The sequence below is a fragment of the Clinocottus analis genome, unplaced genomic scaffold, assembly GCF_023055335.1.
Source record: "Clinocottus analis isolate CAN_PGR_092001 unplaced genomic scaffold, fCliAna1.0.p SCAF_14, whole genome shotgun sequence".
Lineage (NCBI taxonomy): Eukaryota > Metazoa > Chordata > Actinopteri > Perciformes > Cottidae > Clinocottus > Clinocottus analis.
The window spans coordinates 4436811-4455894 of NW_027175865.1; the positions used below are offsets into that span (position 1 = coordinate 4436811).

The 19084-nt window shown below is 47.5% G+C and overlaps 1 protein-coding gene across 1 annotated transcript in view; it reads left to right on the forward strand.

Moving 5' to 3' along the window:
* The window catches only part of ext1b (exostosin glycosyltransferase 1b), a 105095-nt gene extending 87195 nt beyond the window's left edge, over window positions 1-17900 (forward strand). Inside the window, exons 7-11 of the mRNA XM_068575199.1 lie at window positions 789-884; window positions 8440-8529; window positions 11359-11519; window positions 12844-13015; window positions 13995-17900. Of these exons, the coding sequence (XP_068431300.1) occupies window positions 789-884; window positions 8440-8529; window positions 11359-11519; window positions 12844-13015; window positions 13995-14180 (705 nt within the window). The 3' untranslated portion in view covers window positions 14181-17900. The remainder of the gene's footprint in view (window positions 1-788; window positions 885-8439; window positions 8530-11358; window positions 11520-12843; window positions 13016-13994) is intronic.
* Window positions 17901-19084: the final 1184 nt, after the last annotated feature.

Genomic DNA, 19084 nt, shown 5'->3' on the forward strand with positions numbered 1-19084 from the left:
ACCGGCGAGCTAATAAATCTTTGGAAATACATTTTTCACCAGCTATTTCTAATGTTTTCCTGAAGTAAAGAAATGCTGTGAAGGTTCCATTTGATTTACCATCCGTCTTCGTCTCCTTCAGATCAAATCCGGCAGGAACACTAGACTGCCCACGTCACTGCACACTTAGAGTATTATATAAGATGAGACTGGGACAAACCATCAGTAATGTGACGGACCATTAAGCTGAAAGGATGACCAGTCTGTTATCACTCTCACACAACCCTGTTTTGTTGCAATTAAAGATGCATGACAAGAAGATACCGCAAAGTAAACGTGCGTGTGTCGGCTCAGACTGGAGTCGCGTGTGTGAATGTGTCTGTTTGTGTGTGCGTGTGTGTGTGTGTTTCTCATCAAACATGGACGAGGTCCGCACGTCGCTGTCGGCCGACCTTTGTGTGACCAAGTCGTATCAAACACGAGTCCCTCATGTAAAAGCGTAATCTGGTTGTGTGGCGGCGTGCTGGTCTGGAGGCGTGTGTTCAGCGGCACGTCATCGCGAGGAATGGAAGCTGACGGCGTGTGACGGGCCGAGTCGTCCGGACCACTCCGGGGCCGTTAATTGTAGACTTTTTTATTCCCCTTCGTTGCTCGTCCGGCTCTTTAACCCCTTGAATCGGCCTGTGTCGGGGTAAAGGGGGGGGGGCCTTTGCTGGCCGGTAGGGTCACAGAAAGGTCACGTAAAGGTCACGTCTTCACATCAAAGGAGTTGTTTTTCGGGCGCTGACGTCTCGCTTCTGTGTTTTCAGATCATCGTCCTGTGGAACTGTGACAAGCCTCTGCCGGCAAAGCACCGCTGGCCCGCCACCTCAGTGCCCGTCATCGTGATCGAGGGAGAGAACAAGGTGAGCCCGAACACTCGTCCTCCAAAGATCCCCCCCCGGAGATCGGATCCCTGTCACTTCTAACGCCGCAGCTCATCTTGTTCATGTTCCCTCTTCACGGGCACATTTCATTTCAAGTGTCTGGGAGTCCATGAGTTTTGATTTGTGCCGCGCTGATTCCATTAAAGGACAGTTTGTGCGGTTTCAGTTAAAGCCCAGTAATAGCAATGGCGTCGTTAGGAGCACGGCTGTTGCATATTGTTGGGGAAGATAAGGAGGCAATAATGGATAAGTGCATGTACGTAGTTGCAGGGTGCATTTGAATAAATGAATTGCTGTTTATGTTTGACTTTAATCAGAACTAAATATCAAATTCACGGAAGAAAGTGACAAAATGTCTCCGGAGAAATAAGCTGTTGCAATATTCATCCAGAAAGCGGTAGAAACTAATCTCTGTATCCATTTCTGCATCATTTTTTTAAATTATTTTTGTGCAGTTTGAACGCGTCGATATCAAGAAACTTTGAATGAATTCTTCGCGGTTAGCATCATAGCTAAGATTAGCGGGTAGCACCCAGTAGCATAGGCTGTATAGGAAGCGTAGAGTAGAGAAGAAGAGTCATCTTCTCATAGACTTCTTTACAATCTGACTTCTTTTTGCTACCGGTGGAGTCGCCCCCTGCTGGTCAACCAGAGGTTGCCACGACTTAAGTGTGTGACGCAACTTTGTCACGGCAACTTTATTCAGGACCCGAGGAAGCGCAGTGTGGAGAGTGAAGGTGTCTGCGTCATCAATCATTCGGCTCGTTGCGAACAGCCATGTTTTAATCCGGCGATGCACCAAGGCAGTATAAAAATACATGACGGAGATGAGATACAGCGTCGGTTTGATTATGCGCTCAGGTTGGATGATTTTTGATTTGTTTAATAACTCACACACCTCACATCCGTGCAGCCAATTATACGGCATAATTACAAGATCTATATTTGTTTATTAGGGGCGTAACTAAAGATTATTTTTATTCTACTATGAATAGTTTCCTCAACGTGTAGATTAAATGGTCCCTAAAAGGGAAAAAGTGATTATCATTATTTATCGTGGATATTTATAGCGCACATTGCATCTCAAGTGCGACTTGTTTTTGTCGGTAATTAGATATTCAGTTATGATTCAAGTAAAGAACAAACGGCAAATGAGAACAGGAACCAATGCCTATTTTAATTTCCCAGAGTCCAGTGTCATATATTTTTATGAGGCTTGTTTAGTTTGACTAACAAGGACAAACCCTCTTTCACTTTGCAATCATATGAAACGACGACAGCGTTTAGGCTCTAAAACTATTATTACTTCACAAAATGTTTTCAAGAACACGGGGAAAACAGACTCAAGGAAAAGGAAAAGTGCATTAAATAGTGTTCTCCGCACGTCAGTCTTGATAAATCTCGTTTTCTACCTCTGTTCCTTCGCTTGACACCTCACACGAGACACAGGTGCTGCATTCGGCCTCCAGCCAGACGAGCGCGACTCGCTGGCTTTTATTATGACAACCTGATTATGCTGAAGACTCTGCCCTGTTGGGAGAGGTTGCTGTGTTTCTCTTGACCTCCCCGCGACCTCTGCTTGTCAAAGCCAATGGGCTGACGTGGATTATTTGCCGTTGCATGTTTTTTTTTTGTGTGTGTGTGTCTTTGTGCCATGTCCGAGCTCATGTTTGAGGTTGTTTCGCTGGAGGAAAAGTAAACAGGATCTGGTCGCTCATCAGTATTCCGAGACATCGGACTCATCCGACGCCCCCCCGCCCGCCCCCACTCGACTTAACTTCACCTGCCAATCAGAGGAAGTGGTTCTCACATCAGTGTCAGTCACCCGGCGGTTTATGGTTTACCTCCCCGCGTGGTTCTGAGTGGTTTCTCCCAAGCTGTCAATCACAGCGGGAGGGCTCTGTGTGTAGCTGTGTGTCTGTGAAAAGCGAGCAGAACAGGCTTAGCGTGCTCTGTGTGTGTGTGTGTGTGTGTGTGTGTGTGTGTGTGTGTGTGTGTGTGTGTGTGTGTGTGTGTGTGTGTGTGTGTGTGTGTGTGCCAGGAAGCCTGTGGTTTGTTGTGGTTGCGGCGGGTTCAGTGTTGACTGTGGCGAGCCAAGCTGTGTTCCTCCACCCTTCACAGGAAGTGACAGAGAGAGAGAGTTTTTCATCCCTTTTTCCTTTTTTCCTGCCACTGTCTTGCTTATCTCCTCTCTCTTTCATCCCCTCCCTCACTTACACATCCTCTCTTCTTCACCCCCCCCCCCTCCCCTCTTTCATAATTTCCTCTTCCTCTCATCTTCTTCTTCTTTTGTTTCTCTATCACTGCATCGTCCTCTCCTTTCTCCTCTTTTCTTTTTTCTTTTTTTGTATACTCTCACCGGGACTGTGGCCAGAAATGTAGAAAATTGAAGGAGTTCACACTGAGTTCAAATTCCTTCCAATGCATTCTTCCTCCCTAATCTTTAAAACGATGTAGTTGTCCCATATTTTATTTCTTCGATCGACATTTCGACTCTATTTTTTTATTCCCGAACATGAAGGCTTAACTTCTCATTCGATGCCTCCACGCTCGCAGGATGAAAATAAAAAAAGCTGCGTCCTTGATATTTAAATTTATTGTTGACCTAAAATATTAAAATTTTGAACATATGTGTAGAATTTGTATAACACTATATTATCAAAACACCCCCAAATTCCCAGGGACGAAATAGAGGACCTGACCTCAATATATAAATAAATATATATATATATATATATATATAAACTTCCCGGCCTCAGACTACGTCGGCCTGTTTGTGACTTCTGCCTCAAAGTATATTGTGTCCTCTTGCTTCTTGCAGCTCAACACTAAACTTCTGTGTGAGAGTCCGTTCAACAAGATCCGCTCCGTGAAACCGAGTTCATTTGATTTAGTGTCGCGAAAAAGATCAGAAAAAGAATAGAATTAATTTATTTCTTTAAAATAGGATCATAGTAAGGGTGTAGAGACAAACAATAAAACACAAGCAACATCAGACTGTAAAAAAACGCACAAAATCACAAACACTTTACAGCAAAAGGCGCCGCCGCGGCCTGTTTACTGAAGTGAGTCTAAAGAGAGTTAACAAGAAGCCTTTTTGGCTCGGGTCGTCTATTTATCACCGTATGAACTTCAATTTTTCAAACATCTTTTCAAATACTCGTCAGAATCGGACTAAACAAACAAACCTCTCAGGCTACGTTTGTTGCTCACGTTATTGGGATTTATTGCCAGGGAAACGCCACAAGAGCTAGCTGCGTATTTACCCGCACACAGCACGACACACCGCATGCAATGTCAGGGCCTGTGTGAATGTACTCTTCTTCTTGTCTTCATCATCATCATCATCATCATCATCATACACAATCGAGTCACTTTCAATCATCTTGCTGCCACAAATTCTCACCAACGCACCAAATTTGTATCAATCCGCGATGGAAAATAGTCCCCGACGAATGTGCTATAATCACTCCAGCTTAAGCAATAGTTTGAAACACCTACTGTGTTTTATGAAACTACTTGGCCGTTCCTTTAAGGGTGACGGGTTAGCGATGTCAGTTTTGGGATTGGTTCAAAGTTCAAAAAGAACATGGAAGAACGCCCGTCCTGCTTCCTTTCGTCACCCTCTCTGTCTGTCGGTGGTCCAAAAGAAAGCGGCGCGTTGATATAGTTTACACAAACGGGTGCTCGTCCTCTCTCCTGCCTCCTGCGCCGCTGTCCTTTAGAGGAGGTGAAGCGCTGGAGGCAGATTTCCGGCTGTAAGAGCTCACATTCCTGGAGAGCACCGGGAAGCCCCGGGCTAATATGTCGCACTTCTAACATTACAAACCATCTGGGGTTTGGAAACACCAGCCTCTCATCCTCTCATCCTCTCTCTCTCTCTCTCTCCTTTTCCCCCCTCTGTTTGTCACTTTCTCCCCTCCTGTGTCCCGTCTTCTTCTCTCTCTCTCTCTCTCTCTCTCTCTCTCTCCACCTCTTCTTCGCTGGTATTCTCCCTGGCGCCTTCTGTGGAAAGACGAGTGGGAGACACGGAGCGCAGAGGCGCTTGTTTTGTTTCTCTCCATTTGCCCGCAGGACATCGCAGCAGTGGCGCTGACGATGGAAATGAGAGGGAGGTGCTCTCATTTTCTCTCCTCTTTTCTTCTTCTGTAAATGCGACTGCCACTCACACACCTCGGCTCCTGCGCGCCGCTTAGAAATATGAGTGTCAGCCAAACTTTTTCCGCCGCTGCCTCTGGAGGGGTGTCGGGGAGCGAGGGAGGAGACGGCACCCGGCGGCGCCTTCCAGGAGAAAACATGATAATTTAGTATTAAATTTTAAAAAAATTCCAAATGACGTTGCCTATTTATAATGTTAGACATCTTATGTACAACTATGTAAGTTCAAACTTTTCTTTACTAACATTTGTAAATGAAATCAAACCAAACCAGTGTCAGGAGTCTTACGAGCGGCGATGGCACAAAAAAAAAAACAGACAATGTTTTCTTCATCCCCGATGACGGATTAGTGGTGAGACAATAACAAATTAATCCTTTATCTGTCATTTATCGGGCTTGAACTTGTGTAATTTCTAAGGATTAGCTGCTTCCTCCCATCCTGTACCGAAACGTAAGTGTGTCAGGAAAACTAAATCTCTCACGTTTGTGATTCGACTCTCGCCGTTTGATCCGATGCTTAAAGCTGCAGCTTCAGAGATCTGCGTCCCGTTCTCTGTTCAACAATAGCTATAATATACATATATATATGTATATTTATATCTCTCTTGCACTTGTTTTCTTATGGTTCATCCTCTGTAGGCGTCGCTCTGGTCTGTGTTTCTCTGTAACGCCTCCCATCTCAGGCGGAAAACCCACCACTCCATGCGCGCCGCTTGGGAATCGATGGCGACCTACCGCGACAAAAACAAGTTTATTTAAAGGAATACTCTTCCAGGTTGAACCTTTCGGTTTTTCTACTGTCGTTAAATAAGCAATCTGAAGACGTGGCCTTGGGCATTTTTTCAATACTTCATGAGCTTTCCCACACTAAAAGGTTGGTCGATAATTAAGAGGAATCATTAGTTGCGGCGCCGGAATGGATACCGGGCTTTAACCCGCCTGTGACGTCACGCTCTCGCTGTTTGGTCCTCGGCTGTAAGAGTGATGGAGACCTGTTCTACACAATGCCAGGTGTTTATCCAGGAAGGAGGTCAACGCTGACTACTGTGGAACGTAAATGTAATGGACCTTTTTTTGTCCTGACAGAACAAGTATGGCCTGACCTCCGTGACCCGTGTTGAATCCCAGAATAACAGGCTGTTAGTGCGTGTACTCGTACACTGTGTGTCTGGGTGTGCGTCTCCGTCCGTTAAAGCGCCGCCAGCCACTTCTCCCTCGTGTGGGAGGTTGTTTGAGTTAGAGCGACTTCCTCTCGGCGAGAAGCTGCTGTTTTCTCATCCAGAGCGCTTTTCATCACGGCGACAGACCAAAAGACTTCCCGTCTAAATATCCTCAAGATGTTGGTCCATCCACCCACGAACCCACCCACCCACCAGGCCACCATGCGCTCCGCTTCCAGTCAATATTCAAGGGCCGTTACAGTATGACACACTTTGGTTTCATTTGCTGTTAAAAACACACGTGCATTTTTTTTAGAGGAATAAATGTGTGCCACATACGTCTATATATATATATAAATACATATTGAGAGAGACACGTGACTCCGGCTGCATGTGTCTGGCTGCATTTATGTGCTGTTATTGATTTTAAAAGAGAAAGACGACCCTGCAGCCGTAATGGAAACTTGTATCAGCACTCCATCACTTTTGAAAACAATGTGTGTGTGTGTGTGTGTGTGTGTGTGTGTGTGTGTGTGTGTGTGTGTGTGTGTGTGTGTGTGTGTGTGTGAGGGGGGGGGGGGGGGGCAGTAAAGCGTAGAATATTGTCTTTTCTCTTCTCCTCTGTGCGCTGCTGTTTGTTGATGGGATGGCTTTTTGTCTCTCATGAATTTGCAAGGAGTCATTAAAAATGTATACGGCGTCTACCGGAGACGTTAAAGCGTAAAATAGTTTTTTATTCTCAGAATGTGCCTCAAGGTGAAGCTCTAGCGGCGCATCTGATGTAACTCTCGTGAGCGTTGGGGCAGCGACTGGAAGACTCGGGGGGTTCGTCCTCAGAGTGGCTGAGGACGAACCCCCCCGAGTCATGACATCCATGTTATATGTAACATGGATGTCATGACGTCTTTTAATGCGAGGGGGCGGGGACGACTGATTCGTGAGCAAGTAGTTATTATCAGTTTAGCGTCTTTCAGCTCATCGTTTTGGATTCTCCGTCCCACAATTTCACCGTTTGGTTTCACGCTCGTCACTTCCCCGCCGTGTCGTTTTTTGGACCCCCGATGAAGCGACTGCTCGCCGCCTGCCGGCGCCGAACGACAGAAAGAGTGAGCTGCGAGTCAGTGAACATGGCATTTTAGAGGTATTTCCCTCAGGAGTCGGTCCAGGCCAAAAGAAAACCGAGCTGGACTTAACGTTTGTCAGGTGAACACAGACAGGAATCCAAGTAATTGACAGTGCTGCTCCGTGTCTCCTCCATGTTTGTCATTTCCACATCGAGCGTGATACGGCCAGGATTGTGTTCACAGCTTGTTGGTTTGGGGGGTTTCAGCTCCACCGTGGCTCTCGGGCTTTCAGTCAGAAGATCCCCAGCTCATCCTGTGAGCACGTCAGAGCGTCCTCCGGCGAGATGCTGAACCCCAAAACCTCTTCTGAAGGCCATCGGTGTGTGAGCGTCGACCTGCAGGGTGCAGCTCTTCGGACGCCTCCCTGTTGACTCTCTTTGGGGTTTTTTTCTTCCTCTTTTTTTTTTGTCGGGCACATCCGAGTGGGATGAGGTCCAGGGGAGACCCGGGACATGCCAGAAGGAATTACATCCAGTACCCCATCTTGCCTGGGAACGTCTCCAGGCGCCCAGGGAGAAGCTTTTCTGAGCTACCTCGCCCGGTCTGCTGCCAACCCGCGACCTGAAACTGAACAAGTGGCAGAAAATGGAAGGCTGACGGATTTATTTCAAAATGATGAGCGAGGATCAAAGTGGTTGTTGTTGAAAATGCATCCGTTCCAGGCTGTTAAAATACATATATTTAATATATATATATATATATATATATATATATATATATATATATATATATATATATATATATATTTATTTATTTATTTTTAAAGGTCGTACTTGGAACAAAACCCTCAAAACAACCTGCAAATTTAGGATGAGATGGAGTTATTAATGTTTCCATGGAAACAGTGGAAGCCGCACTGTTAGTTTGTAGAAAATACGCCGATGCATGAAAAAATAAAAAATCGTGTACAAGAAGATTTATTTTTCCTTCTTTTTTTTTTTTTTTTTGAACTTTCAGATCTGCACTTGCTCCCTCTGGCTGTTTTTAATGTGTTCCAGGCGGCCAAATGATGTCAAATTAATGCCGTGTGAAGAGGGGAATCCAATGTTTTCATATTGAATGGCGTCATTAACCCTTCGTGTCCCCGTGCAGGTGATGAGCAGCCGCTTCTTGCCCTACGAGACCATCGTGACCGACGCCGTCCTCAGCCTGGACGAAGACACGGTGCTGTCCACCACAGAGGTACTTTACTATAATAACATTCTCTCTCTCTCTCTCTCTCTCTCTCTCTCTCTCTCTCTCTCTCTCTCTCTCTCTCTCTCTCTCTCTCGCAGCCTCTTCCCTGTGCCGATAGTCGAGTCCTCTCGAGACAAAACAAAGATCCAAATGCTCTTTCTGTCCCAAAAGCAACTCTGTGATTGCATTTTCTCTCCCTATTTTTTTTTTTTTGTTATCTCTCTTTCTGTTCGGCCCCAAGTGATTTCAAGTTATCGCTCCACAGCTCCATTCTCAAATCACTTAAACTACTTCAACTTTTACTCCCAGCGCCTTACTTTTTTCTTCTCTCTCTCTCTCTCTCTCTCTCTCTCTCTCTCTCTCTCTCTCTCTCTCTCTCTCTCTCTCCCCCCCCTCATGTTTTGGCGCCTGCATTCACTCCGTACCTCACGAGAGCAGCACTGTTATGTGCATTTTTGTTCCTCTCGCTGTCGAGACTGTTCCTGTTTTTTTTTTTTTTCTTCCTGTTTTTTCTTCCCAGCACACGTTTTCTGGCGCAGCACCACGAGAAGCCAGATGCTGCTTTGAACAGTGCAGAATTAGATCTCGTAAAGGCGGTTTGTGCCGAGGATCAAGATGGCGAGGCAGAGCTGGCACTGGGAGAAGAGAATCCACCCCCCCCCCCCCCCCCCAAAAAAAAAGAGAGACCCGTGTTTCATCCATGAAGACTTGTTGGATCATGAACATGAGCAAGTTCTAGAGCACTGAATTAACAAAATAAAAATTCAGGCAAAAATGCCAACGGTTTCTGACAGTCCCCCGTACGCCCCCTCCCCTTCTCTCAGATTGAGCGTTTTCCTCTCCGATAGTTTTCACGCTGAAGTGAAACGCCAATTTCACATTCACAATAAATCACCGTTAACTGACATCCTCACAACAACTTTTCTTTTTTTTTGTGTTATTTGTCCAACATGCCCAATTTGTTCCCCAGAAAATTCTTCCTTTTCATTTGTCCCTCGTAGTACTGTGTTGTCAAATTACTACCTTTCCTTTACTACCTTTCCTCTACTGTACTACCTTTCCTCTCCTACCTTTCCTCTACTACCTTTCTTCTGCTACCTTTCCTCTGCTACCTTTCCTCTGCTACCTTTCCTCTACTACCTTTCCTCTCCTACCTTTCCTCTGCTACCTTTCCTCTGTTACCTTTCCTCTGCTACCTTTCCTCTGCTACCTTTCCTCTGCTACCTTTCCTCTGCTACCTTTCCTCTGCTACCTTTCCTCTGCTACCTTTCCTCTACTACCTTTCCTCTGCTACCTTTCCTCTGCTACCTTTCCTCTCCTACCTTTCCTCTCCTACCTTTCCTCTGCTACCTTTCCTCTGCTACCTTTCCTTTACTACCTTTCCTCTACTGTATTACCTTTCCTCTGCTACCTTTCCTCTGCTACCTTTCCTCTCCTACCTTTCCTCTCCTACCTTTCCTCTGCTACCTTTCCTCCTGCATGGAAAGCCAAAGAGAGTCAGAGCTCCTCTCCTCTCCTCCCTCGGGATTTGTTTGTAAGGCTGAATTCTGGCAGGAAGAGAAGATGCGTCTGATGTTTATTGTGTTTTATGGGTGTATTTGACACGCGTGTTCATTAATATAAACGCTCTCTCGGTGTGTGATAGGCTGGTAGTACGCGGTGCAATGCAGAGAGGGCTGTTTGTGGAGCAGCTGAGGCTTTTTTGATGTTTTCATCTAATTATTTGATTGAACGCTTTGATCGGCGCCACAGAAGTTTGCTGCAGGCAGCTGCTCAGGACAGACGGCTTGTGTTTGATGAGGTTTCGCCTCTGTTGTCTTTTCACCGCGGTTTGTTTGAGCGTGCTCTTCCTTTGTCGGTTCTCCCTGTCGTCTTTCCCTTTTGGATTCTTTCTTTCTTTCCCCCCCCCTGAACACCATGTATGCCTTAAATAGAACATCTCAACAAAACTTGATTTCTCCACATCTCAAAGGAAATATGTCATGTCTAAGTGTAAACTGCGACGCCTCACAAACACCTTCAGTGTCTCGTAAGAGGAAACATCCACCGGCAAGAGAAGACGGGGATGGCGACACGCTGTCCTTTTACTCGCAATGAACTTCAAGGTCCCGAATGGAGCGTTCATGAATACAAGTTCATTACAAGTGAGAGGACAGCGTGTGGGAGCTCTCTCTTCTCATCCTATTGAAATATACCAATCACATAATACCTGCAGGAATAGTGTTTTCTTCTCATTTTTCAAACTGTGTTGTAATAATACTTTTATTAATGGCTAATGCATCACTTGCTAATGCTTTAATATCAGTTGTACACCATTAATCAGAGCAATCTTGTGATCCAGCTCCCTGGCTGGTGTTTGTACTATTTGGTGATGATACAGGTGTGAAGGGTGGCAAGCCGTTAATAAACACCTGTGAGTTTCACACTTTCTAATAAACCATCCAGTCGGTTATAGAGTTAGTTATGGAAGTTAATAAGCTGATTGATTTTTGTCCAGATGGGTCAAGTAATGTCTGAACAGTTTAAATAGTTTGCTGAAAGCTGTGGTATGTTTGGTCCACTTTTGCTGTGTTTATTGAAATTTTCATTTCAGCTTGACAGCAATCAATAAATCCAATGCTCTGAAAATAAAATACAAACTGCCTGAGGGATTTTTCACAAGCTGGCAACCTCAAGTGAAGCAAAGCATTAGCTAATGAGTTATAAACCATGAATACCGTACACAACTCATACCAGTGTGTTTTTTTTTTTATTTTTTATTATTCATTGGGAAGTGTGTAAAATGTGGTTCTAAAATATCCTAACATGCTCATATTCTGTCTTGCGTGCGTCCAGGTGGATTTCGCCTTCACGGTCTGGCAGAGTTTCCCTGAACGCATCGTGGGCTACCCCGCCCGCAGCCACTTCTGGGACGGCAACAAGGAGCGCTGGGGCTACACCTCCAAGTGGACCAACGATTACTCCATGGTGCTGACGGGGGCCGCCATCTACCACAGGTGCCCCGCCGCCGCCGCCGCCGCCGCCGCCGCCGCCGCCGCCGCCCTCTGATCCGCTCGAGACCCGGTTCCCGTACGGCCGCTCGCCGTCTCGCTCCGCTCGGCTGATACCGGGGGGATCGCTCCGCTCTCCGGTGTTCAGCCGTCTGCCTTTTTGATGCCGACATCTGCAGATTATGAAAGTCTTCCACCTTGTTCAGTGTTGCACAGCCTCACCCCCCCCCTCTCACACACACACACACACACACACACACACACACACACGCACACAAAAAGAGTCAATTTGTCTGCTCCACACCGTTTCATAGTTCCTGCGTTTAGTTTTACAACAGCCCTGTCAGCTTTAATATGGCTTCACTCAGCCGTGATGGGAGCAGTCCATTAAGCTCCGAGTCAGCCAATCACAGCAGCCAAAACGCTTAATCACTTTCAATAACTCGCTCGTTCAATCCATCCCGGAACCGGAGCCGTCAGTCTGGTGCTGAACTCTGAGTTGTGCCTGTAAAGGTGTGTGTAGTGTGTGCCGCTGCTCTTCATCCAGCTACAAAGGCCTGGAACTGTGAGGTCACTCACCTCCACTGTGCCTTTGCCCTTTTTTTTTAGGCATTAATCCAAAAAATGAAAATCTGAATGTCTGTACACATGAACAGCACTTTATTGTGTGGAAAAAGAGCCGGAAATGAGGAAAACGCCTCACCAGCTAGACATGTGGTCCTCAAACTGTGGGGCGTGACCCTCTAGTGGGGCGCGGAGGTATTACAGGCGGGCGCGGAGGGAGATGCAGATTTTTTTTCTTAAGAATCCTTTATTAATCCCACGGTGGGGGATTTATTCTCTGCATTTTACCCATCATCCTTAGTAATTAAGGAGCTTTGTGCTGCTGTGTAGCTCTGGGGCTTCAGTGCCTTGCTCAAGGACACTTCAACATGAAACTGTAGGGATAAAACAGGGATCCAACCGGCTTCCCTTGGTCATCTTTTTGCCAAATATGAGTTATTTTTTTGCACATGTATAACTTTTTAACACATATTTTTTGTCAGATGGAGCAATCTGGTTTACTTGAAAGGGATTTTAATCCTCTTTAATCTCTTCATTAAATTAAATTAAATTAAAAAAGCACGGATGGAGGACTCTTATAAATTTGGACCATTTTGTTTCCATGTTGTTTGGGCCCGAACGTTTTGCTTCCTCCAAAGTGGGCGTGACAGGAAAAGTTTGAGGACCACTGAGCTCGACTAATCCGCCTGATCTTGTATTTATTCTCATTTGATGATCCACTCCTGCTGCGTTCTCACTCGTTTCTCTCTCTCTCCCTCTGCGGCAGGTATTACCATCACCTGTACACCAACTACTTACCCACCAGTCTGAAGGGCATGGTGGACCAGCTGGCCAACTGCGAGGACATCCTGATGAACTTCCTGGTCTCCGCTGTCACCAAGCTGCCGCCCATCAAGGTCACGCAGAAGAAACAGTACAAGGAGACCATGATGGGACAGGTAGGAGCGCGCTGAAGCCCTCTCGTGACCACAGCACGCCAGTTTTTCACTTTGCAAAATGTGTTACTTGACTGAGATGACTCATTGGCAGCTCCACCAGAAACCACATCTGCCAGTTGAGAGAATTGATTTGCATTAAAGCAAAACCACATTCCAGGACACGACTGAACTCGTAACAGGCTTAGACTCATTACATCATCCCCTCGGATTGCGTCCTCCTTTTCATAAAAACTGTGATTCACGCTGAAGCCGGCATTGTTTCCTCCCCGTCATCGTCGGCGTGTGTCACGGCCTTTCGGCTGGAATGAGCTCTCGCTGCCGTACGAACATGAATTATTCTCCTGAAGTTCTTTTGGTGCGACCCCCCGCGGGTAAACAGGACAAGCCACTTACTGTACGGCAGACTCACAAGAGTTGTGTCGCTTCCTCTGGCTTACGTCATCGCGTTGCCTCAAATACAGAATATGACCCAGCTGATGATTTATTGAGAAGCATTAATGTCAGCCGTCCTTCAGTAATGGTTTTCTCTTGTCGCGCTGTCTGAACTGTGACTATGATGGAATGAAGGAAGAACGGCAGATGATTGTTATTGTCGCTCTTTTCCTCACGGGGAGAGCGGCCCTTTCCCCGCTAATGATCGAAAGCCGAGGTTTATGTGCGGCGCGGCCCAGACGTCGCTCTCTCATCAGCACCACGCGTCACGTTCACAAGAAAGTTCACTCCAATTAAAGCTTCTGAGTGGATCTAAAGCAGTGCAACCTGACCGTGCTCGATGTTGTGTGTTTAGACCGATAAGGCAACAGTTATCCATTGCTTTGAGCTCATTATTGGATTTTTTTAGTCACTCCTAGCTCATCATTTCAACTGGTGCATGTTTCTAAAGATCAGCGTCACACCACTGTGTAATCCTAGTTGCACAAATGACTTCTTTCGCGTGTGAAAGACACTCAAATAAGTTTGTTTCTGTCTTTCCCGGCAGTCTTCTCGAGCTTCGCGCTGGGCCGACCCGGACCACTTTGCCCAGCGGCAAACCTGCATGAACAAGTTCGCCAGCTGGTTTGGCGCCATGCCGCTGGTCCACTCCCAGATGAGACTGGACCCCATCCTGTTCAAGGACCAGGTCTCCATCCTCCGCAAGAAATACAGGGACATCGAGCGGCTCTGACAGGACCGGCGCCCCCTCGGGGGAGACCCCGCGCAGGGGGAGGCGCGCGAGAGAGACTCCGCGGAGAGCAGAAGGACGAGCGGGACGGCGCCGGGATGGACGGGGAGCGCCGCGGCGCCGTCTCACGCTCAGCGCTTTGCCGACGACCGCGCCGCCGCCAGGCCGAGCCGCGGTACGGGATGAACAGGAAACAAGCAGACGGCGTTTGGATACGGAAAAGGCAAACAGAAACCCGCAAACGCAGACAGACGAAGAGGGGTTACACAAACTGATGGACACGCCAAACGGCTGCTGTGTGCTTTGCAGATGTTGCAGACACGCAGCGCTCACTACTGACGACGAGAACTCTTGGATAGAATATTTTTTTTTATACGACACGGACGACGGACGCCGCCGACTCGTCCCGCTCTCTCGGCACACGTGCAGGACGGTAGAAGAGGGAAGGCGTCCACGATCGCAAGCCCCGCCCCTCCTACGCCCACGCCCGTCGTAAATCCTAACCGGGGCGCCCCCGAGCAACCCTCCCCAGTCCGCATCAGGACGTAAATACCGGACCACCGAAACCCCCTCCTCACGCCCCTGCTTTATAGCCCAGGAGACCCTGTTCTTCGGTTGATTTGATTTCTGTACAAATCAGCTCTCTGGTGTCGCTGTTGACAGCTCGCTCTCTCCGGGAGGTTCACAGTCAGAGCGTCATCACTTTAATATTTCCGTTCTCAAGGCAGCCGAGGTAAACAGTGTCCAGTCTGTTATTATAGTGGCCTGACAAGGTTTTTTTTTATAGCAAAGCAGACATTATTTCTTGAAATTCTCGGCTATCAACACACATCCTTGAGCCTGAAAACATCCCGTCTTTCCTTTCCTCGGCTGCTTCCTTGATGTGCTGATACGGCTATCTGCGTCCCTGTTATCACTGAGATAAGTTTGAGGGGAAAAAAACATCTCGTTTCATATCACATTTTCCGCTCATACTCGCCAAGGCAGTACTTTTCTCATCTTATTTTTTTCACTTACTTTCATCATCTTTTATTCCCCCCCTTTAAACTGTCTGTACCGTGTGTGCGTGTGCGTGTGCGTGTGTGTGTGTGTGTGTGTGTGTGTGTGTTGTTTGTACAGAGCCTTAAAAAGTTGGCTCATCCAACCATAAGCTCCGGCGGAGTACATTTCCGTTGGAATGAGCAAAATGAACATTTCTGGATGAAATGGAGCAGAACGTTGCATTCTAACCCAAACTCATTTCTGCCCATTTATTTCCTCCTGCGCGGCCCCGCAGCTCTACCCCGGCAGGGAGGGGATAGCGTTTCAGTCCATAGCAGGTCTTTAGCGACCGGCGTCCAGCGTCATTTCACAGTCCTGCTTGTCGAGAGATCTTTTTTTATTTTTATACGCTGCAGCGCATCGGTGCCATTCTGACATCAGGGTCTGCCTTTATCATTTTTTTTTTTCGTTGTTATTGCACACATCACGTTGCCTCCATCAGTTTGAGATGCTCCCCCCGCGTTGAAATATTACAGCCGTCGGTCCAGCAGCCACCGCGATTTTTATTTTCTTCTTCTTTTTTTCCCGGCGACACATCAGAGAGGACCTCGGAGCCGTTAACATGACAGAAGGTTTTCTCCTCCGTTTTGTCAGGCCGAGAGAGAGAGAGAGAGAGAGGGAGAGAGAGAGAGAGAGAGAGATATACGCTCGGGCCTCAATTAGGTAACCCCATTTCATTCGGAGTGCTGTTTTATTCCCAGGAGACAGGCCCGTCGATGGGACGCCGACATTAAGGACCATTGTGTTGTGGAGGCTCAACGCCGGCCTTGAGACGACGCTCGCACACGCCCCCCTCCCTCCCTCTGATCGCCTGTCACTCAAAGCGGCTGCTCGCATCGCCATCGTGTTCGACCATCCTGACTTTTTGCACCTTATATTACCTTACTGGTATTGGACAACCGGATCGGGGAGAAAAAATGACTCTCAAACTCGACCTGATCGGCATGAGGTCTGCATGCGGCATGCGGCCCGAGGGCTCGGGCTCCGCTCCCTCATCCTTTAGTTTGCAGACACTTCAAAGAAGCAGCATGCTTTTAGTGGCCTTTCTGTGGAGCAGGCATTCAGCATAATGTCTCAGCCAAAGCTGTTCAGTGTGTGTGTGTGTGTGTGTGTGTGTGTGTGTGTGTGTTGATCAGTAGCTGTCTTCACCAATTGCCATTTTCAATATGAGTGTCACACATTCATTTCCTGGTTTTACTTTCAAGTTTTGAATCTTTTTGTCATTCATTTGTTCTCATTTTGTTCCACAAATAGTTTCTATGAAATGTATCGCGAAGCCTTTTTTCAGTTTGGACGAAGGTGCGCTTCATGCTTTTGGCGCATCATCATCATCATCATCCAAACGCAGCAGCAGCACGATCGAGGTTTGTCTCCTCATCGCGTCACGGCTTTAAATATCCCGCTCGTCTTTCACGTTCTGGGGCTTCCAAGTGTGTTGTGTTACTTCGTTTGCCGGGAGAGAGTTGTGTTGTTGTGTGGAGTCACAGCTGCACGCGCTCCTCCCTCGCGCTGCATCTGGTCCCCTTTCCATCGGCAGATTGTTTGAATCCATATCGAGCCTTTTATGTGTGAGCGTTTGAATCTGCGTGTGTGTCTGTGTGTGTGTGTGTGTGTGTGGGTCATCTCCAGAGAACCACGTCCCCGAGCCCTTCAGATACTTCATGGAAAAACAACACCGCCCATTTCAAATCCCCGCGACTCTCTCTGCACTGTACATACATAGGAATATATTTATTTTTTGAGAAAAAAAACGAGACAGTGTACGATCCGAGAGGACGCGGCGAGAACATCCGACTGATCCCGCATCGCTGAGGGGAGCTAATGGTATTTATTCAGTTTATTTTCAACACGCTGTGCACATTAATCCACTGAAGACGGCGATGCACGGCTCATAGTTATGTTTCCACTCTGAGATTACATCTCGCCCTCTCTCACACAGGACTCCCTCCGCGAGAGACGTCACACAAAGTTGTGTCTTAACTCTAAGAGATTGCGTACAGCAGCGGGCTGGAATTGGATCGGGATGCACAATCTCGGCTCTCCGCGGGAGTCGAATTGCAAAGTCCCAATAAAGACCACGCCGCCGACTGCCACGCGGAAAATAATAAGCAGATGGGTCCTCTGAACCAGACGGAAACATTTTCAGCTTCAGCTGTAACATCTCTCCCCCACATGCATTACAATAATGGGTCTGAGGCTGTGACACAGTTGTGTTTGAATTGCCGCTTTCAAAAACAAGGTCACATGACTTGGCAGGAGGAGCTCGACCTCCATCATCTGCTTCTAAACCGCCCGTCACGTCGGTTCATTTGATCGTGGGGGAGGAGAGGGGAGGGGGGGGCGGGAACATTATGCAAGTCATCGTTGTGTGCTTCGAGGTTTTTACCCCCAAAATATGCCGGGCAGTTTGGTGTTTCTAGTGGCGATGGCGTGCGTGCCGTAAACTAGTCTGTTCTTGATTTGTGCCTTTTTTGATCAACACGTGAGTGAGTTCTCGACATGGCGAGCGCCGTCTGTCCCCAGACTTGTTCATTCCAGGAGACGGGCAAGCGAGGGGCCCCGTGCGCAGGCCCCGCCCCCCGTACGCAGGCCCCGCCCCCCCCAACCTCCCACGAACAGCCCTGCCTTTGCATACACTGGATGAGTCACCGCTTCCATTTCCCGTATTATAACCCCCCCCCCCCCCCCCCGCTTTTCCTCTTTGTGTTCGGACACGGTTGCTGAGGCAACAACGTATGACCACTTCCTGTTTGGGATTATTTATCAGTGAATCGGCCGCTCGGCTTCACCGGTCGGCGGTCGTGTCCGCCGACCGGTGAAGCCTCGGCCGAGCCCAGCTGTCCTGATGCCTTCTCCTCCCTCCTACCTTGTAATTAACAGAAGACTTTTATAGAGGTCACAAATGAAATAGATAAATGCCAATTTTGTAAGAATGATTTATAAAAAATACAAATAAACTCATATTTGATGATAACTGCATCGCCTTGTCGCATTTTGTTCCAACAGACTGTTTCAATGTTTCCATTTTCAAGACCTTGTTTGATACAATATACATATTATACAACGTCATACTATTCACACAAAGAAGTATGTTTTTGTCTAGCATGTCATAAAAAAGTCATAGTATAATATGTCGAAAGATGGATTTTGATGATTTTCTTTTCCCAAACCTGCATTCTGTAGAGACCCGCCCTACTGGGCCTCTGATTGGCTAACACTAGTTAAGTGTATTGCTGATGACAACTGGTTTTCACGAGGACTCTGACATGGGTCGGGCCTCCTGCAAGAACATTCTCTCGTCTTAATTTTACCTTTTTTTTTTCTACTAGAGTGATCCTCGTCAGATTCAACAAACGCACCTGACGTCATGTGTAATCACAGCAGGAACACAGTGATTTGCCACCTTTCAAAAGAGCGTAATTAAACCATAGAAGGCCATTTCCTTAAATCCACACTCCAGGTCAGTGTGTGACGGTAATGCAGCCGAAAGCTGTGTGCCATAAAAATCAAGAGAGGCCATTCCTGAACATGGCACCAAATGATACAAAAGACAACTTTGCAGGTTTGCAGGTTCCCGCCCCGCCTTCCGGAGGTCCATAAAGGGAAATGTCTGCGTTTTTAGGAGCCCGCTCGCGCCACGCAGTGGGAGAAAGGGAACCGGAGCCGTTGACGCCGCTGGAATGAAGGAGCCGCGTCTCGGCTACTCATCGTGGGGGTGGAGTTGCATTGTCAGACATTACAAAGGAGCACGTACACCTGGACGGCGACGTGCGGGAACCTGCACGTGAGGAACCATCCGTCTGTGTGCCAACAGAGGCCTCCATGACGCGCCCGGTTCCTCCCACTGACCTCATTGTGCGCAGACA